General features: G+C 41.7%; 1 protein-coding gene across 2 annotated transcripts in view; it reads left to right on the top strand.

Moving 5' to 3' along the window:
* Positions 1-4,566: 4,566 nt before the first annotated feature.
* Positions 4,567-22,727, top strand: part of gabbr2 (gamma-aminobutyric acid (GABA) B receptor, 2) — a 187,566-nt gene continuing 169,405 nt past the window's right edge. Inside the window, exons 1-2 of one of the 2 annotated variants that reach the window (XM_039820728.1) lie at positions 4,567-4,766; positions 5,859-5,920. Coding sequence is in view for 1 of the 2 variants with exons in the window: in XM_039820727.1 (XP_039676661.1) it covers positions 11,379-11,693 (315 nt within the window). In the remaining variant the exon portion in view is untranslated. Of the gene's footprint in view, positions 4,767-5,858; positions 5,921-10,654; positions 11,694-22,727 lie in introns of those variants that run through there. The other variant, XM_039820727.1, reaches the window with a different exon arrangement.

The raw sequence follows: 22,727 nt of genomic DNA, 5'->3' as shown, positions 1-22,727 counted from the left end.
AGAGGAGCCGGTGAGTGAGTAGCAGGTGGCCTGGCCCCGGGGACTCCTAATGAAGAGAGTCTGCCTGCCTGCTTATCGATCCAGCCACATCAGCTGATCTGATGCCTGGCTTACTGGCTTACTGGGGGGGATGACTTAATGGGCACCTGGGGCCGCACACACACACACACACACACACACACACACACACACACACACACACACACACACACACACAACGGAACTTACTGGGGGTACTAATAGGCACCTGGGGCCACACACACACACACACACAAAACGGAAAACCTTGCGCCCAACAGTTGTGTGTGTTTGCATGGGAATGTTTATGCTTTACTAGGAAATGTAAGAGGTGAGTGGTTTGTTTAGTACTTTGAAGCATTTTACACATGCAGTTCAAGATGTGCGTATTTATATATAGGTATGAGTCAGTTGTCTGTAATGCTGAACCTCTTTCTCGTCTTTTGGTACATACAGCACATGAAAAGACGAGGCAGAAGAGACAACAGCTGTCCACTTGTCACACTGTAACACAGCATTTCGAAACCACTGTCCAGCACAATCTACTCACACACACACACACACACACACACACACACACACACACACACACACACACACACACACACACACACACACACACACACACACACACCTCTGCCATCACAGATGCTCCTTCAAGCTCATTATTTCTGGGACTGTCAGCTTGTGGCTTGTTGTGTTGGTTGGGTTATGCATCTGAAGCCCAGCTATCAAATATGAATAAAGCACTGACTTCCTCATCTATCTTTCATGGCTTTCATTTGTTAAGCTATCTGCCTGCAAAAATATTTTGCATGTTCCCCTACTGCTGTGAATAATGTGCTCGAGGAGCAGTAGGTCTATTATAAAACTGAACATGGCGTTCTGGCTTGTCTGAATATTATTGTTCAGGGAGGATTTGGTAAAAATATTTGTGTGAATGGGGCTTTATAATAATAATTGATATTAGAATTTTTCATTTCATGGTTTCTATGGCATGATGATTCAGACTGCATAACATACATTAAGGCTGAACATTTACAAGAAATTTTGTCACTGCTCTGTGTGTGTGTGTGTGTGTGTGTGTTGGGGAGTGTGAATGTACAATTTACTGTGTATTTATCTATGTGTGTTTGTGCTTATCATTTTCAATTATGGTCAACATATGTTAGTATGTACTGTAGGCCCAGTTTTTGTGTGCATGTGTGTTTGTATGCATTTTTTGCATTTTGCATGCATAAATGAGGGGGTATAATCATTTTAGATGTATTCTATATTTGAAGGTGTATCATGTATATCTCCTCTGTTATAAGGGCCTGAGACAAACTTGTCAATATGTACATACAAGCCCACCTCTTATCAAAAAATGAATAGTATATACTTCAAACCTGTAATGACAACAACATGCCAGCCCTGAGCTCCTTCGCAAAAAAAGAACTATAGGAAAGATGTTGAAGGCATCACAATAACAGATAATTTCTCAGAGATAAAGAAGCACTTTGTGTTTCGTAGAAGCTAACACTGTTAGAGAACAAAGCTCAGGTGACAATACAATTGAAAATAATCCTGAAAAGCCTCCTATTCACCGTCTACAGTTCATAGGTCTGGCATCATGATGATAACCCAGATATGAGTGCAGCTCTCTTTGTGAGAAAGTTGGCCCTGTTCGGATCACAGACAGTGACTGTCCTGGATTTGCAAACCACACATGAAATAGTTCTGGGACTGAGCTGTTTTTCTGCACAAGTGCACATGGACTTGACACCTCACTGCACGGTTCACGTTGCTGAGCCTTTAGGATGACAGCATCAGTAATCCACAAGCAATCACTGATCAATACAAACGTTGGAACTCGGAGACGCTGGACCTCTCCTGTGTCCATTAGTACAATCAAAGGTGGAGAGAAATAGAAACTATATCACAAAGTGCTCTTTATTCACCCCCGTGGAGACATCTTTATCATGGAGAGCCACACCAATCGGCTGACACATATAAATCATCCAGTGGCTTTTAACATATTAAGGGCTCACACCTCTTTGTCCTGGTGGATGGAAAGTGGTTGTGTATAATTAATGCTGGTAGGGTGAGTTGAGGTGGGAGGTCTTGGAAAGCTTCTGTCGACCCCTGCCGTCTTTGAGCATGTGAGCTGTGGGGCAGCACGTGCACATGCATCAACGTCTGTCATTAACTCGACCCACAGAAATGCCTGGAGATTCATTTTCTGCGCCTCTTTTTTGTGCAACTTATTCTTCATCTGTCTATCTAATTTCCCCTCAATTCCTCCTTTGCCCTCTCTGTCCTTCGCTCTATCTTCTTTTCACTCTCCTGAAAGTGTCATTAGTGCATTATTCTGAGCGACAATTTGAACAAGATTTTGTGTGCGGAAGAATGTCCATGCATGTGATGCGTGTGACAGTCTAACTGTGTGTGTGTGTTCCTGTGAGCATGTTTGTCTGTGTAAGTCAGTAGCCCTATAGTTGTGCTAGCTTTTGTGTGTATCTCTTCATACCCACTAATTAGAGTGACAGTTTTTATTAACAGTTTGGGGCTAATGTGCGATAGCGTGACTCCAGCTTTTCCACTAGCTCGTTTACCCTGCTCTTTTGCCACCCCGGGCCCTAATTATCGGGCTGACGATCTGACATCCGACCACTAAAACAGAGACGACACATTGACATATTGTCACTTCCAACTTTAGACTGAACCTCTCTAAACCTGAGGTTACAATGCATTCCACAGAATTGCTCCATCTAGTCCGTCTACCTCTAAATGTGTCGGAAAACTGCCCACATAATGAAACTGCATCATCCTAAATCTGAAACAGTTTGAAAGTTAAATTAATTCAATTAATACAAGATTTCCCAGTCTCAGATTATGCATGCATATAATTCTTTACGTAAAGGGTGATTAATCAGTCTCGTAAAACAATAAAACAACAGCAGACGGTGGTTGGTTTTCAGTATGCATTATTAATTCCACTAAAATTGTGATATGATTACATTTTTCACCCGTTGCTAGAGTAGGTGGGGTGAAGTGATGATAACAGATGAATAACTGATGATTAAAAGACAGAGCAGTTCTTTCTGGTATATGAGGAAGGTCAACATACATAGATCACAAAGGATGTCAGTTTATTTTTTCTCCATATAAAGACACCTAAATTCTTGCACGAATCACACATGCATGTAATAAATACATTTCATTTACTCAAAAATCAATGGTTCACCATTACACCACACAAAATATTTTAAGGAAAATATCTTATTTATTATTTATCATTTATCTACATATGTATTTATATTTGCTTCACACACACACCCACACACACACACACACACCCACACACACACACACACACACACACACACCCACCCACCCACCCACACACACACACACACACACACACACACACACACACACACACACACACACACACACACACACACACACACACACACACACACAGTTTTAATCTTGTTATATTCGACCTACAGGCATGTGGAATTGCTGCTAAAATGATCAGCCTTGCTATAGAGCAGCTCTGTTGTAGCTGACGTTGGAAACATTCATTGTAAGTGTGATTATGTAAGACATAGTTTTTGCTATTACTAAGACTTGACAGTAATCAAAATAGTGTCCTCCCACAGCACAGCCAAAGCCGAAGCTCTTTTGAAGGCAGTGGCCTACTTTACACAGTCTCTTCTCATATTCTTGATTTCATTTCAGAATGGAATACGAAAGGCTATGATAACGTCTTCTGACCAGGACAAATGTAGCATGCCCATTCAAGACTATCTCCTATCTAGGGTGCACAGCAGAGGACATCCTTTAAAACAGAAACATGCAGTAGGCTACTCCCTGCTGTGGTGCTGTTAGTGTAGTAGATAATTGCATTTGCTGTGGTCTTTCTGTCTGCAAACTAGCCATAGTTTGTGCCTTTTGCATTTGACAATTTGGCAATGAAACCTACTTTCAAGTCACACTGCTAAGCATCTGTTTTTCTTAGAGATAAATACCAGCCACACTCTCAGAAACCCGGTAGGTCATAGACAACACTTACTGCTGCTTTGAATGCATTTCCAGATTCCTTGAATACTTTTTTTTTTTTAATCTAGCCTAAATGTAATAATATTCAATTTGCTGCACAATAAAGATAATGTTAATGTTTACCAAGTTGCGACTCTGTTTCCAAAACCAAATAAATGCCTGAAGTGACACCTCCTTCTTGGATGGAGTGCATCAAAATATGAACCGTTATCATACAATATAATGTATATGTAAGTGTATAACACTTTGTGAAGTACCTGTCAACTTTGAACACATCAGTAATGTTTAGTGCAGCCCCCTTCCCTCTCTAGGTTGACTGCACTTACGTTGTTGCTGTTGTTGAGTTGCCTCCGCATGCTAACAAATGAATGGGAACAATTAGACCCTAAGCTAACCGCTAATAGCTCCTACAGCACAGTGCGTACATCATTGACATATATATAATGGCGTACATGGATGTATTAAGAGAGCGTAAGAGGATGGTCGCTTCCGGTGAACATCTTCGTTTAGGAGAAGAAAAGCGTCACGACCTAGCCTAGAAATCTAGACGCACCCCAGCGGCAGCAAATTTAATTTGCGGGTCTGGCTTGTCAGGCTAGTCGCGACCGTTAATGTGGTAAAATGATTAAAAAAAAACTCTTTGTTGTGCAGTCCATGGACTAACTTTCGTTCCAGATGGATAGAAGATGTTCTAAAGAGGGGTAAGTGTCAACCGAGCTGCAGTTTTGTTGTTTTTAAACTTTGGTTTGGATAGTTTTTGGACAGATTAACTTTAGGTCCAAAAGTGAAAACAATGATAGTTAACTTAAACGTTACTGTACCTAAGGCACAAACTGGAACTAACTTTATCAGAAAGATAAGGCTTACGTTACTGTTAAAATGTAGGTAACGTTAGCTATATATGCTTGGTTTGGCTAACTGGTTTAATAATTTACTGTAACATTTAATTAATGTTACTTGTAATTATGTTCATTTACACTGCTTTAGCCAAGCAATTAGCTATATTAACCTACTGTAAGCAAACTGTAAAAATTAGCCAGACACATCGCACGTTATGTTACGTGTCACTGTACAGGTGACTTAATATATTAAGTCACCTGTACAGTACTCTTTGAGTAGTACCATACACATTAGCATGCTAGTTGATCACTGCTACAAAAGTGGAATAGCAGGAGTGTGAGAAGAACCCTTAGCTCCCATATCTTGATGAATATAAACCTCATGTTTATTGTCCGTAACGTAATGTACAAAACGAGCTGACCTTCCGGACGAAAACCCAAACATGAACCATGCTGCTTTAGCTCAATTAGGAGTGGCCTACACATGGTTCACCCACACAGGTGTTTTCACTTAATTTCCCTGATAAGACCTCTTATCTCCTCAGGACTTTGTGGGCATGTAGAGACCTCATTTTCGACTCTTTGGTGGGTCAACTGTTTGTTTAAGTCTAATCAGCCAGTATAACTAAAAACACCTGTGTGGGTGTACAAACCAAACTGCCACTGTCTTAACATAAACAAAAACAGAAAAATACTTACCTATAACTCAAAATAAAGCAAAAAAAAAAAATAGACGAGGTGGGATATTAGATAAAAGTACAAATGTGTTGTAAAATTCAAAATATTGTGCCATCATTTTTCAAACTCTCTACTCACTGGCCTGGTTCCTTTTCATCCCAACATCATCCTGAGCCTGTAAGAAGGCTGCTGTTTTTTGTTTTTAAGTCAGTGTTTTGGGATTTAATCACTGTAATTATTTGTGTGGTTTAAATGTAGTTGGTCTTATATTTGTAGATAGCCAGTGAATTGATGGAGATGTGAGGAACATACCCATTTGTCTTCTTGTGCATTTCCAGGTAAGTTCCTTTTTAAGTGAATATGTTCTTTTAGTTATTAAAGAGTCTGCATGCCATGCGTCTATCAATATGTTGTATAATCTATAGTTGTAAAAAAAACTCATTCCATGGCATTGCCATGACCTCCAGCTGCAGTCAAATAAAACATCCAGTAAAGCAAGATAAATGTCAAGGTATAATATCCCACAGATGTTGCACGACAGTCTAGACATTAGAAGTTTAACTAGTAATCTTTTTTTAGGAAGTTTTGGTGTCAAGCACCCCAACAGAGGCCAATCTTAGTCATCCCTCTTTCTTATCGCAAGGGGAACTTGCATTCTCCACTGCCATGCATGGAACGCGCCCTGTTGAAGAATAGCTCCTCAACTTGTTGGTATGCATGGAATTCGCAGGACTGTGACTCCAGATTTGGAAACCAATTATTCGAATAGCTGCAACTGGCAGGGCAAGCATGTCGAGAACAAGGGAAAGAAGCATCTCAGCGATTTCATAATAAAATGTTCCCTGCTGTAAAGTAGAGTTACTTGTCTGCACCTTTTCATGATATAGTCCGATGTCCTTGGCTTGGAGTTTTGAGATCAGTAATGTGTGCGATAACTCTGAACTAAGTAGGGCTGTGCTTGATTAAAGAAATTCTTAGTCGACTAACAATCATTCAATTGTATCGACTAATCAATTAGTTGATTTAATCGACAGATCTGTAAATCTGAGTTTCTCCACAAAGAGTCATGCAAAAGCACCTTTTTTTTGTGGCTCTTCTTCTTGGTAATCATTCAGCGAAAAGGTAAGCATACTAATCGACTAAAGAAATCTAGTGACAAGACCAACGAGCATTATTAATGCTAATCGACTAAGAGGGAGCAGCCCTAGAACTAAGGTGTTGATCTGGGATAAATGAAAGTCTATTCTAGCTTTTTTTTTCTGTCAATGCGTAATGCAGTCACAACACCCTTTCGTGTTGAGTTTAGTTTGTTTGATGTTGTGTACCATCAAACCAAACCCTCTTTGCTAATTGTTGATGTAAATTTAACTCTTTTCATTTCTCCACAAAGCATTAATCAAAACGAGGTGGTTGTCAAGTTGTGTATAGAAAAAAATTGCTACAATACCGTTTCTAGTCTCAATTTTAATTTCCTCACCCTTCAGTCTTGTCATTTTGTACAACGTCACAAAGATGCAACATGTTTTTTCCATGCTGTGACACAACCATCTGAGTAGTATGGATCATCAAAATTTTCATTCATGTGGTGTGTGTGTGTATTGAGGTGTGAGTGTGTGTGTGTGTGTGTGTGGTGTGGTTAATAGTGTAAACTCCATGTATTCTTCAGTTTGTCTTCTGAGGATTGGGTTCTACAACCAACAAACCCACCCCAAACAACATTATTCAAATTCTCAAAGTCAAAACCATTCCTACCTAAAGCAGTCTCTTACCTTTTTCACCTCACTTACTTGTCTACACACTACATTTCACTCAAATTTAACAGGTGCCTCTACCTTTACAGAATTTTTACAATTGTGTATATAGTGCCTTATCTGCGTTTAGTAATGGCCATTACTTCCTTGATTGAAACAACTATCTCATATCTAAAGTCACCAATGACATTTTCTGGCATCTGCATCTACCTCGTTTGTCTACCCCAGACCGTAGCATTTCTACCTAGAGAAAAAACCAATCCATCCAATTCCAAGGAGATTGTTTTATTCATTTACTAGGAATGTCTGTGCTAGCCAGTTCCAAACCCGTATGTTGCGCTTAAACACCAATTTTCCAGACTTACCAACAGTTCGTTGAGTGTGTCTCCACTTCAAAAAGTAATTACAGTTACGATTACAAATTACTTCTCCCAAAGATAATTCGACTTAGTAACTCAGTTCCCATTTTGTAAAGAAGTGATTAACTTTTACTCCAATGTAGTTTTTTTATGTTTTACTTCTATAAAATTTTTAATAACTTCATTGAAGAATAAAAACACTATATACTCTACCTCTGTTTGGTTGCTGTGTGTTCTTTCCTCGACATCCTCATTTGGTTGTTAAGCCCGTTCTTTTAGCAGTGTTGTGTGAGTTGCTTCTAGTTTGGTTTTGAGATGGATAAGTCTTTTTTTTCTCTAGGGCTATCTTTTTACTAAATCATTCTTATTTAATTTCAATTGGTTATGGGCATACCTTCTTTTTGAATTTCCCTCTCATTAACCCATTGTTTTGTTTGTTAGTGTAGGTAAAGTTGTGTGCTCTCCCCCTTTCCACCCCCCCTTCTCAATTATAGGGTGTCGATTGGGAAGAAGTGTGAGACTCACTTTAAGTAGTTAACCTTACTCCCCCTCTCACCAATTAACTAAAGTTTCCTCACCTTGCATTTTAAGTTAAGTTTTTTTGCTGTTTGACCGGGTCTTCTCTACTCAACGTTTGTCTACTTTGGTTTGACATATTGCTAACTTGCTGCTATCTGGATTTTGGAAGAAAGTTTTGAGCAGGGAGGGATGTTGTGTTGTCTAATGCGAAACGACTGGCGCCCTTGACTACCCCATGAACTAGAGGGTGACTTGGGGGGAAAAGGGATAATAGAGCTGTGTATGAACTAACTGTAGCTTGTATCCTTTTTCTTGTTTGTTTGTATAATGGGGGGTATTCATTTTGTCTCTCCATGTTCAAAATATTTCTCAAATACTTTGTCCAGAACTAACAAGACCCTTCCCATATTGGGTTCCTTAAGGAGTTAAGATGTCTGATTTGGGAAAATCTTGTATATAAACAGTGTGCTTGTCAGAAAGAGAGGGAAAGACCTAGATAATCCAGCAATCCTCCAGGGCTATACCCAGTGCCTTTGTGTGTTGTGTGCTTGGAGCTGCTTGGCATTATGATAAATGACCTGTGTATTAAAAAGCCAGGAGGGTTCTGCCATAGCTGCCAAGCTCTGCCATATCAACCACTAACGCGTTATGCTTTAAACCCCTAATGAAGATTGAGGAATTTGGTTGTTAGAGGAGGGGTGGAAATCATATTGTGGTTAGTAGTATTATGCAGAGGTTGTTTTGTAATGCCCATTTTCAGATTGCAAGCCCAGCCTACAGAATAATTCATCTGGGAAAAATGAAATGCTTCCAGATGGTATATTTTACTGCATACGCTGACTTTATCCTCTGTAAGATGATTAAACATTCTTATATGCTGTATGTCAATATCATTTTGAAAATGAAAACCTGCATCCTGTCACCTGTGTTGCACTTTGAACTGTATCAACTAAGCAACATTGTTGCTTCCTATTCTTAGTGGGCGATGTGGAGCGACACCTGTATCCACCCGGTGATCATAACATTGCGGTCTTTATGCCCTGCGCCATTTTTATCCTCATCCTGGATTTAACCCGCCCCCTACACACACACACACACACACACACACACACACACACACACACACACACACACACACACACACTACACTCCCATTTGTGCTTTTCATTCAGGCGCTTTTTAAACGAACCCTCTTGAAGCTGATTGTAATTGTGCATGCAATATAATTACGTAGGTCAAGGTTTTGAAATGCAGTCGCAGCTGAAGACTTAAAAACGCTTATATATTTTTCCCACATGTGGAGAACAGTTACCCCTGGCATCATATTATGTTTGCTTCCCACATGTGTTTAACAATACCATAAATTGTGTTGCAAACTATTGCAATTACTGTCAGTTTTCTTTTACCTCTGGGCCGCAGGAGAAGGCAGTCCTTGTACACAGAGACGAGAATAAAAATGTGTATAGCCTGCCTTGGGGAAGCAAAGGTAATGGGTTAATGTACCCATGTCAACAAGAGCAGAGGACAAGTTCAGCTGCGCCGCTGCAGTGTGCGCAGTACAGTACAGCACCACGGACAGCGCAGAGGCTTCCCAGTGTGGACAGCTCGCTGTCCGTGGTTCTGAAATTCAGCTGAACTCGTGGCTCAGAATCCAGTGGTTCTCAAACATTTTAATTATTTCACAGTAGAGAGAGTTAAACCGATTAAAAAATAACGATGGGCATTTGTTTACAGCCTCTTCCAGTTCCAATGTCTGGATTGAGTTCACTTTTATAACTGGAACTTTTCCTGCCTGGGATCCCCTCAAACAAGGACGCCATGGCATGTCTGAACCTAACTTCACAATCTGTGTTTTGGCACATTGTGTTTACCTGCTGTGTTAGGTGGCACGGTTTATTACACAACTAAATCAAAGCAAAAAAAAAGAACACATCCCTTCTAGTATGTTAATGTCTAATAAAGATTCTGAATATATTATGATTTTCTATAGTGGGAATTCTCTTTTCATCATCGGGTTGAGACGCACACAGCCAGCTATTGTGTCTTATCATGCGCAAAGACAAATCTGCAGGTTCGGCTACATGGGGAATCAAAGCCCAGCCGCCTGTGGGAACTATCTCACCATCGCTTAGGATATGCATTTATAATGAGTCACTAAAAATATAGCCCTCAGAAGTGTTTTTGATGTGACTGTTGTATGACGTGCAACATAACGGAGCAGTACACGTGTATACAGCCCTATATATTTTCATTAGCCTGCTCCATACATGCCTGAAACGTCGTCTGCCTCCTATAACATAAAAGCCCTGTAAATCACCATTGGCTGTCAGGCCGCTGATGAGTCTGCCCGGCATACAGCTTATGCAGCCTTTCCACCAGGCTGTTGTATCCCCCTCCTCCCCTCCCTAGTTTCCTCCCCTCCTCCACATTCAGTGCTCCCTCTTGCGCGTACGGTGTGCAGCAGCAGCAACTGCTTCAGCGCTTCTCTGACGCACCATCGGAGATGAGCATCCCAGTCCCACGGGCTGTCAAGGCAGACTCTCTCGACATCTCCCAATCGGACCTCTGCGGCCAAGCTTCCAACATCAGCTCCATTTGTTTTGAGTCGGTTTCTGTATCGCTTCGTTGTCAGATTCAGCACTGCGTTTGGCAGGGATGCCCACAGTTGCCAGCTTGGTTTGGAATTTACTTCGGAGGTGATTTTTGTATCCTCAACAACTGTCAACGAGAGTGATTGATTCCTGTCTTTACTTAGGGGCTCTTCTCTTTGTTTTCGGGGCATCATTCAGGACAGTCTTCTGCTTCTAAAATAGCCACACTATAGGTGAAAAGGGGGGAGTTGAATTAGAGGGCTGTTTTGACAGGAGATCGTTTGGATGACGGACACCGAGAGGCAATAGCTCTCCTACAACGCGAATCTGCACCTTTGGAATATTCTTACAGAGGCACCCTTATAGAGTACAAATATTTTTCTCAGTTTGCGGTCATAATCCATATACGACGAGTTTGCCCACTGCAGGTGCTGCTGCGGCTTTCGTGTCTGCTGTGTTCTGAAATACGATTTCCTTGACGGGGCGGGCGTCTGAGCATCCCGGACGAGCCCGAATTTGCGATGCCCAAACAGTGAGGGTACGGTGGGATCTCATTTGGTCACCCTGTACGGTAGTATGGCTCCAGCCCGGAGGGACTGCAGCGGCTGGGAGATGTTCCTCCCGACGGGATGCCTGCTCCTCTCTGTTTTGCTATTTCACCCTGCCCTGGCCAAGGTGTGTAACGACCGCACCAAACACGGACAGGACAACAGCTGGTTCGCCAGGGACGGGGAAAACTTGCCCATTATGGTTCTTATGCCCATGAACGAGTCGGCCCTGATGAGCAGCATCAGCCAGGGGATCGAGCCGGCGGTCCAACTGGCCATCCAGCACATACGAGAGTCCAGGAAGTACTCGTTCTCACTCATCACCAAAATCTATGACACCGAGGTAAACCTACAGACTAAATCCTTTCACTAACCTGCTGCTGGTTGGCGTGTTTAAAACAGTTGTACATTGTGTGTGTGTGTGTGTGTGTGTGTGTGTGTGTGTGTGTGTGAGCGCGCGCGCGTGTATATGTGCATGTGTGTATGGCGCGCGCATCGCCCCGCAGCGCTCCACACATTTTGCGACCAAGGGGAAATGCTGGTTCTGTTATGTTTGGTATATGTGCAGCCTCGTTGTCAGAGTGTTTCATTGCGCAAAAGTCAACCGCTATCACTTTTTTCCTAAATGACAACACGGCGTTAATGCCTTTTTCTGATCTTCGTCTATCGCTGCTGTCTCCTGTCGTTGATGGTGCATTTTATAATGTCACCCGGCACACTCTTGTGCTCTCCCTATATATGACGTTTTAATGGTTACATCAATCTCAGGATGAAACAGAATGATAAGTCATGTCTGATCATCGCCATCGCCCAATTGGATTTAAATTAAAACGCTGCATTCGGTATTTTTGTTGTCGTCACTTTATAAGATGTGTGTGCATAAAGTAAGATTGCTTTGCGCTTTACATAGTTTTAGTCACGATTCAGTAAATCTTAACGATAAAAGAGCTGCTTCGCATCGTGCCTGAAGATGGCGGTAATTGGATGCCCGGTTTCTTCTGACTCCTTGCACCCTTGTATGAAGTTGCATCTGACAGCGTTCCAGCTCCAACTAAACATCTGTTTATTTGATAACAATAACATGAATAATAAATCAATAGTTGGAGTCCTCTTGATGTTTAGTCATTGCTAAATCTCTTCAAGATTTTACATTGTAGGTGTGTTCTCCCATATTTAGTTTACACATGAATTATTTGAATCAGCCACAGTATTTATAGTGGCCTTCTTTAGTGATTTAATGTACATGCTTTTCAGTACACAATGCAATTGAGTGAGTTTAAAGCTGCTGCATCATATAGTTGCCATGCCAGCATGGTTGACAGATCTGTTTAAGAATACAATTTGACAATAAGACAGATAAAGCATAAGATGACATTGCCTTCCTACTTAAAAAAAACAACTATTATTTATTTGTTATAACCTTCGGTTCATCCAAATTTGTCATATTAAAACATCTCATGGTAACTTTCCTCCCTTTTAGATTGTAATTATTTTGATTATTCCTGTCTAACACTTATTTAGTATAGTGTATGTGCACAGGTGTGTATGTGTGAAAGAGTAGACAAATCTCTGTTGACAGAGGTAAGCCCTCACAAGCGGCATGCGCTCAGACCATGGGATTAATATGCTCTTATGAGAGTTATGATTTTTCTCCTATTTGCCAGGAGAGAAAGATGAGCTGGAAGCATGAGGTCAGTGGGCCAGCCTGACATCCACTCACTACGAATGTCTGAAAGTGATGTCAGCTTTCTAATACTGACAATCAATGGGAACTCATGAAAACAGTGCTTTTTGATGACTTTGTGGTCAAAGGCTAAACTCTGTTACACTGTGACACAGCCAATCCCGTGGTATTTGGCATTTGTTTGTATACAGGCCAGCCGAAAATCCAAGCTCTGATCACGTTTTTGGAAATGCCAAATTGAAAATATTCTATGTCTATACTAAAACCCTGTCAACTATTTAATTAATCGCTAAATATTTTGATAATCAATGAATCAGTTTAAGTCTTTTTTTTTTTTTTTTTTTTTTCTTTCTTTTTTTATGGAAAAAAGGTCCAAATTGTCAGATTCCAACTTCTGAAATGTGAATATTTTCTATTTTCTCTATGACAGTAAACCAAATATCTTTGAGTTGTGGACCATTTGAGGATGTCCTCTTGGCCTTTTAGAAAACACTGATCAACATTTTTCAACATTTTCTGACTTTTATAGACCAAACAACTAATCGATTAATTGAGAAATAATCAACAGATTAATGGACAATTAAAAATAATCGTTAGTTGCAGCCCTAGTCAACCCTCTTTTCATTATTCAGTTAGACCTTATTGTACCAGATTAATTCTGTAAATGAAGAACGTGCACAGTGGTAGCCTGTTAGCTCTGGATTTAATAACTAAGAAAAAAGCACCCTGCCAACAACCCAGAGTATATTTACAAGCTCTGGCACAGCCTGGCATGGTCAAAGTCAACAAGGGACCACAGAGAGCACTGTGAAGTGCAAATAGCAATCTATTACTGCAATAGAATATTGTTATTATATGTGTACAGAGAATAATAAAGATTCAGAGACTTTAGCGGGAGAAACATGATTTCAATAACATCTTCAAACTATTATTGTTTGTTCATATCAAGTGAAGCGGTCTGAGTGTCCCATTCATGAGCATTTACAGGTGGATAAGACCTTTGCCCAGTACAGAGTTATTGCTGTAGTGTTGACTATATTTTGCTTTTGGAGCCTCTGACATGTTTATTGGAGCAATAATGTGAAGTTGGTGATGGCTATGCTATTAACAATTTATCATACATGTGTTCATTAAACATCTATCCACGTGTAATCTTTTACTTACATGTGAATAAAAGTCCTGAACACACATGCGCACAGCTTTCCCACATACTGTACCACATGCTTATGTCAGAAAACAATACATGCATCAGTAGGTTCGTTGTAGCTAGCAGCAGGCCAAGTGTGTGTGTGTGTGTGTGTGTGTGTGTGTGTGTGTGTGTGTGTGTGTGTGTGTGTGTGTGTGTGTGTGTGTGTGTGTGTGTGTGTGTGTGTGTGTGTGTGTGTGTGCGCGTGTGTGTGTATGTATGTGTGGGCACTGGGATTAAGCCTGCCAGATGTAAGTAATCAGTCCCTGAGCAGAGGCTCTTTATCCCTTTATCCCCTGTCGGTGGAGCCATGGGTAGACTGAGCAGGCCCAGTCCATCCCCTGGTGGTTTGGAGCTGGGTGGTGGTGCTGATGATGGGGATGTTGAGGCACTGGGGGTATTAGTCCAATACTAAAAGGCCTGAGAACTGAGGCTGTACTGCCACTGTAGGTTGAGGTAGTTAGTTGCTGGAGGATTGGAGAATCCGTTACTAGAAGAAGAGCAGATGTCCTAATGGGAAATCCCTGGAGATGAGATCTAATGCGGTTTGGTGTGAAGCCAGTTTGATCAGGCTAAAGCTAGATTCCTAAGATATTTCAACAATATAGGCACTGTAGCAGGCTGAGGCAATTGCAGATGAGAATACATACTTGCTTTAAACCCAGAGCATTGCAGGTAGAAAAAAAAAAGATGGATGGATTATATCAACTGGGAGGCTTAGTGCTGGTGCAGGAGTTGCACCTCCACCACAGCTCTAGATGAGAAGAGTGTGGGTTTTAGTGTAACCGAGGACTGATACTGTAACTCTGCAGGCTTAGAGGATCTAAGCTTTGGAGAGGACTGGAAGAGGATGGAAGGGAGACTTTGGGCAGTGAGAGCGTTCTAGGGTAAGCTGCACTAGTTCACCGACTTAGGTTATGTGATAGGCCCTTGAGAGGAGCCACTCAGGGAAAGATCACTTTTTAGCAGAATAGTTAACAAGGTGCTTTGCATATTGATAGTTTTGAATTAATTGGTATGTTATTTTCAGCTATGGAAAAACGTATCCGACAATAGATACAAATGGTAACCCACCAAATCAGTGAACTCAATATCAATGAAACCAAATGGATTCATACACACTTTTCATTCCATCAAAGTTTTCTAGTTGTGTGTACATAGACTCTGCGGTGATTTCTTAGGACAGGTGGGACTAAGGCACAAGGATTGTTTTTAGGATATTGAGGTACAATTGGGAAACAGGCCTGCCGCGTCACAGATTGAGGGAGAAAAGAGGACGAAGAAAGTCTAAATCCTTTCATTGGGAGGAATAAGATTTATATACTTTTGCCCACAAGGGCTGTCACTTTTTCTTAAAGAATCAAGTTTGAACAAATGAGAACCAACACGTAATTCGTTCAATGTTACTGCACGCAGTTGTGGTTTGTAAAGGCAGCAACTAACAGTTGTTAAGAGTTTTCAATGTGAAGTGACAGCTCTACCACCCAAACATCTGCAGTGATCCAACACCTTTTGTGGTGGTTTGTCAGTTGTGGAATGGGAAACTTTATTTGTGGAATGGGAAACTTTATTTGTGATGACAAGAGGTGAAATGTCTCATCTAAGGCAACATTAATTTTGATATCAACTCTTTGAATGTTCTTTTCTGTGATCACTTGGAAGAAATCTTAAACTTGATGTACTTTAAGGGGATGTGCTCCCTTGCTATCATGTTCCCTATGTTCTAGCAGTTAGAGAAGAGTGAACACATGTATTTTTAAAGGCAAATCGGATATCAATACAACCACAAAGACACAGAGTCTGCCGTTGGAGATGGAAATCTTGCCCATGTACAGTGCACCAGATACAGTGTGCAGATCGGTATTTATAGCATATGACTGTCCATCCATGCAATACTATGGGCCACCTGAGACTATGTTAGCAGTGACCTATGTTCAGAGGTACTGCACACAGACTGCTTCTCCTGCTCTCCTCTGAGGACTATATGCAACATGTCACATTTGTGCACATGTTGGCAAGCCTGAAACCACGACTACATTCGTTCACAGGAGGAAGAGCACCCCCCTGAGCGTATGTAAGGCGTTGTGTCATTTTGTCAGAAGAAGATACGTTTTCAGTGAAAAGGCTTTACCATAATGGAGGTCAGGATGATGCTTAGCATAAGTCTTAAGTCAACGTGAGCTGGTTCAGCTTTGAGGAAAATTTGCTTTAGCAATTGTCATTTGTTTATGTTATTTATAAAATAATTCAGCGAGAGCATTCCAGAGTGCCTTTCACTGATCTTACTGATTCACACACTGTAACTCACCTTTGAGCTTTTGTGTAAAAGCATCTGACATGGGCCAAATGAAGCAGTGCCTTTGGACATCTTGTATGTCAGGGTCTCATATTGTGTGCCACATATTATCTAAATATCTGACATCCATTCAGCGCCGAGGCAGTGACCCAGGGGGGGGTCAACAAAGATTGCCTGTCACTGCTCCTAGGAGAGGGTGAATTTTCAGGCATAGTAAGGAAACGCAGCCTGTGACAGCCTGGGTACTCTCTCAGCATACAGAAAGTGCTGAGTGTGGCTTTATGCACTGACCCGACACAGATAGTGGGGATCAATGTGCAGCAGCCCTTCTCATAGAACGAACAGGATCTCAGGGGAGAATCAGAGAGAGAGGCGAGAGAGAAAGAGATGTGTAGAGCTATGAGATCACGAAATAGGATTATATCATCTTCGGTGCAGGAAGAGGAAATGGTCAGCCTCATAATTCTTATCGGATCATGATGTAATGCCATTTGCATTGTTTCTCTGATGTAGTTTAATGGCCACATAAAAAAAAAAAAAAAAAAAGAAGAGGTATACACATTAGATCAATTAAGGGCCCCCAATATCTTATGTTTTTGTGTCAATGATATAAATTTTCAGGTTCATGAGTTTTGTTTTCATATAATTTTTAGTTTTTTTCCACTCTGATTCACACAGAATTAGACACCGATGGATCACAGTTTTATAAAGAAAAAGAAAGAAAAATGTGAGCTCTAATTGCTGACCTTTGTCTGTGTCAGGCCGCCAGTGGCCTGGAGGGCTCGAGCAAGATAACCGTAAACGTGAACTTTCTCCTGCTAAGAGTCTTTGATGTGCCCCGAACTGGCTTTATAACAGATACTATAACACACAAGCACGCACATAATATGGCACATAGATGAATGGAAGTATGCTCATACACATTCTGAATATTTTTGTGCACTCACACCACTGCACACAAAGACGTGTCCCCTCGCTTTACACACACACACACACACACACACACACACACACACACACACACACACACACACACACACACACACACACACACACACACACACACACACACACACACACACACACACACACACAGTGAACTTCCACCCCTGCAGCACTGCCTGAGGTCAGGGCAATGTGGCCAGTTGAGTAGTTAGACTTGAAGCGCCCTATCTTGCACTCAGCGCAATTGACTTTGTACACCGACGCATGTATCATTCCTATTTTGCACCCGACGCATAGTGGACATTTCCCTCCACAGACGCACGTCGGTAAATTAATAAATGTGTTTGCGCTCCTGGGGGCGGTTCAGCGAAAAGAGAAGGCGTGTTGCGGCGCAAACGTTCCCTGGTGCTATTTTGCAGTTTCAGAAAACAATTCCGCCACTGACCAGGAAAAACCTGGTCTAAAGTCAGTGGCGCTAGTCTAAAGTCAGTAGCGCGTTATTCAGATGCTATTTTAAGGGCGCATGCTTGGCCATAATGTAGCGTGTGCACAATGCGCATCCACTTTGCTTCTCTCATCTACATGGACGCAGCAGTTCCCATTTTTGCAAACTATACATAATTACAAGGAAAAATATTACTGAAAATGCGCTTCAGGTGTTTGGATAGGTCAGGAGGCACTTTACAGTACAGTCCTCAAAAAGTCGCAGCATTCTTTGTGGCTTGTTGTGTTTTACACATTTCCATGAATCATGGATGTGTTGATGACATAAATGAGGAAATATTAGAGGACTTAAGGAGATGTGATGTTGAACTACGGCGGGATTGGACACTCCGGCGGGATCTGGTCTGGTAGTGGCAATGTGCGATGTGCTCCTGGTGGAGCGGGTGGACGGAGATGGAGTGGGGGGAGGAGGAAGGGGCACAACAGGTGCAGGTGGTGCGTTTGGAGGCCCACGCTCCATGGCTGCAACAATTTTCTCCACACTTGAGATGTGCCCGAGAGGCCGCAGCAACATCGCCACACGGCCAAGACGGGCATTTATTACTTTGCCGCATCCCGGACAGCTCCTGCTGGCGTGCGCCAGGCAAATCCGCCGTCATAATAGCAATCCGCCATGGAACAAGCGCCCTGCTCTTAAAGGGAATGTGAGATGACGCTCTGATTGGTTTATTGCACGTTACGCCCAAACCACACCTAGATACCTCAGACCAGCCCATTTTAGATTTGCATCGGACGCCAAAGTCATTTATCCCGCCGGTATAATAGCAACAGCGGCCGAGATCCACCCACAAAGCTACTTGTGTTTCACGTTTGATAGTTGCGTTTCAGATCGTTAAAATAGGTCCCGAAGTGTTGTTCAGTTTCAATAAAAATCCCAGTATCATCAGATTGCTTTATACAACATTGGTACCTTCATCCATCCTCCCCTCGCTATGGGGAGTAGTCAAAAAAAAAAAAAACAATTTTCATCAATCATTTGAAACCTGTGTAACGAGACAAAAAAATCGATGGATCTCTGTACCATGCATTTTTATTTGTTGTTAATTCCTGATGTCATCTTTTCTTTTGCACTATGAGTCTTGCATTAATCACTGTCGTTTGCTTAGTTTGATTTGATCAAGGATGTAATGTTTATTATGGGAAATTGTAAATGGAGGATGCAAATATTGCATCAAAGGCAACAACATTGGAGAAACTGACCTAAGATGCTATTATTTTTGTTTGTTCTGTTTTGACAAAAAAAGAGACACCGTAGACCGTCCGGGCTTTGTGCATTCTCGCTAGCGTTGGATTCAAAACCAGTTGTTCCATGTGCCTATCTCTTGTCCACCAACCCTTTTTAACCTTAATAGACCTGACCTCTCTTTCCTGTTTATCAGAAAGGTTTGTCCTAAAGCTTAAGAGAAAGAACCTTGCACCTTGCATTTGCCTGGAGTAGATTACAGTATGTCTGATTCAATCTCTTGTTTATGCGAGTATGTTGCCAATTTGATCGAGCAAGAGAGAGGTTTTGGTATTATCTCATGGTAGCGCAGTCACCCCGCAGGGCCTGATGTGCTGACCAAGTCAAGGGCTAATAGCATGAGAGGCAACGACTGAATTAAATTTAAAAAGCACCTTAGGCAAGTCCTGTTGGTTGCTTGCAAAGCATTCAAAGTGTGCGTTTGTGCATGAGTGCTGCTGGAGGTTGGAAAAGAATGGGAAATAGTCAGAGGTACTGAATATCTCAGTGGCTGGTGAATGTGATTCTTCGAGAAGGACCCAACCGCCTCACCCTGATATTGTTAAAAATCAGGCAATTGCACAGGATTTTTCTGCTAAGATTTAACACAGCAGAATGTTGGGCATAAGGGTGCCCTGACAGTTCTGCACATCTTTTTTGCTATCAACATGTTTTTTTCTGCATCGGTGCATCTGCCTTAGTGCAATTGGCTGGAATCTAATTTAGCTCTTTGTTAGCTAATTTAACTAAATAATATACACGTGGTCAGTGGACTGTACTGTGGTCAGCACCATCACTTGATGGTGTTAAATGAATGACAAACTAGCAGAAGAAGAATATACATCAGTGCCAGGACGAGTGCAACCTCCCCTACAAAAAGATAGAAGAAATACTAATAATAGAATGCCACTATACTTAAATACGTTCAAGCATTTTGCCTCACCTAAAACAATTAATACAGTATCTAAAACTCCACTGTTACCCTCTGATTCACATGGCTGTAGTATAGTGCCGAGGGAGGGACACCCACTGGGAAAACACCCAGGAGATAGAAGCGGGTTTGGGAGGATGGATGAAGAGGTGGGGGAGGCAGAAAGTGGGGGACTTTAGGAGGACAAGATAGGGGAGGTGTAGTGTGGAGAGATCGAATGTGAGGCAGATAAACTGTAGGAAAAACCCCTGAAAATGCAACTTAAAGTAGTTAGGATGAGCGCTGGGATGAGGATGAAAATCTCCCATCTTTATTCAGTGCTGCTGAAAATACTGACAAGATGGCTGCTGCCATGTTGAGTGTAACACGAAGTCAGTCTGTCTGGCTGCTACTGCTGGTGCATCTATAAAGCTGCCATTGATCCCCAGCCAAGCAATTTGCACCATTAACACAGTGAATGTTTTTTTCTGCTAGTATGGCTTGTTTCACTGCAAACTACTGAAAAATCACTCCACTCCCAAATGTGATGTATAAGGATTCGTATACTGTAGTATTTTTGTCAGTTGCTGGTTTCAAATTGATATTCATGATGTTGTAGTCTGTTTACTGAGCTGCAGAGAAGATTCACGAGATTGTGTTTGTGTGCTTATGGGTTACCAAGAGAGGTGCCCTGCTGTTGCACGTCTGGAGAATTTCCATCACTAAAAGCTGCGTATATGTGCGCGAGTGTGAGACACAGACTAAAGAGAGAAAGAGGTTGTATTTAATATTGCTCCTCCTCTAATGTTGTTCGACCTTTCACCTTTAAACAAAGCAGTCCTCCTACACCAGATTACCCTTTTTAACGGATGACTTGTTTTCGGCTCAGTATTGCTTTTGTCAGCCATTATTACACTTTAATCCTTAAAATTTTACCTTCCCCACTCACTAAATTACTGTCTGCTCCTTTTGCTGCTCATCACGCCTCCACCACCCTAACCCCGAGTTTTAAGCAACTGTGCTACCAAACACCTGAGCTGACACTCAATGCTGAAGACCCACAAATGAATCAACACACACACACACACACACACACACACACACACACACACCCCACATTCACCTCTGTGCCTCCCTGTTCCTCTTCCGTGAGTGGACAGAAATGAAAGGATTATTGTGGAAAGGGTGTGCCGTTGTCATTAGAGATTGGACAAGTACTCTGTGCATGCTCCTGTCTGCCGCTCTCAAGGGGGCCCAGCACAGAGCAATAAGCAGAGAGAGTCTGTCCTTGTCAGTCCTGTAATAACGTTAAAGCTCATGTAATTCTTGGCCAAAAAACAGGAGCCAACCATCGTCTGCTTCTTGGGAAGGGATGTGTGTGTGGCACACGTGTATAGGGTGTGCATGAGTATGCTTACCTTTTTAAAAATAAAGTGACTTCATGCTGCTGCTTGCATACATCCACACATACTGTGTGTGTGTGTGTGTGTGTGTGTGTGTGTGTGTGTGTGTGTTTTTCTGGCAGCATGCAATGTTTTTTTTATTATATATAGCATGTTTGCATCCTGTTCCCACGGGTAATGACACTTAACACTTGTTCCCAGAGGGCAGGTTGGTTGTCATGGCCACAGCTGGCATGTGTGTAGATGAAGGCAGGTGCCACAGAAGAACAATGGCGTTTCTTTCTTTCGCACAATGACATTCATCTACACACGCACATATATTCTTTTTTTTAGCAATCTCTCACACACACACACACACACACACACACACACACACACACACACACACACACACACACACACACACACACACACACACACACACACACACACCTCAAAGCCACATGTAAACAAACATGTCTACTAGAGGTGTTGAAATTAATAAAATAATCGATGAATCGAATCGTGGACATGGACGATGCTGCATCGATAATCGGCAGGCTCATAATTGATTATTTCTGTTTACAATTTAATGTAAGCCTAACAACATTTCTGTTTACATTTTCTGTTATGTATTGCACATTTAGGAAGTGCCATGTGCTCAGTGCTGTAGTTTTATGTATCCAATGTATTTAGTATTAGAGCACTGCAGAATGTTTTGTTTTTGAAGCTTGAAAAGCTATGAATTAAATATCCTACATGGCTTTAATGGAAACATTTATTTGACGCATCGTGATGCATCGAGATATCGAATTGAATCGCTGACATGATAATCGTAATCGAATCGGGAGATCAGTGAAGATTCACACCTCTAATGCCTACCCATTGTCACTGGTCAACAAAGGGCACCAGAGTGCAGTGCTGCCCTACCTAAGCTGGCTAGGGGAAAAAAAAGTAGTGTTTACATGATTGTCTTTTTTTCATCTAACTACCCAGGACACTGGACTGCTTTCTGTATTACAGTAATATGAGAATAGATGGGGCCTAACACATATAGTTCCAGTTTGTTCAAAATCCTTTTCTCTGCTCAAATCGTGTTATAATGGAGCTTATTTAGACACAGTCCTTCCACACGCTACAATTGGTCGACTCTAATACAACATTGGTGTACAAAATTTCCCCTTCATTTTAATATGTGGTAACATCCCAAGATTCCCGACACTTATGAAGTATTAATTATCATTCACC

This window comes from Perca fluviatilis, chromosome 13 (assembly GCF_010015445.1).
Source record: "Perca fluviatilis chromosome 13, GENO_Pfluv_1.0, whole genome shotgun sequence".
In the NCBI taxonomy this organism is placed as follows: Eukaryota; Metazoa; Chordata; class Actinopteri; order Perciformes; family Percidae; genus Perca; species Perca fluviatilis.
This window is presented reverse-complemented; position numbering and strand designations above follow the sequence as displayed.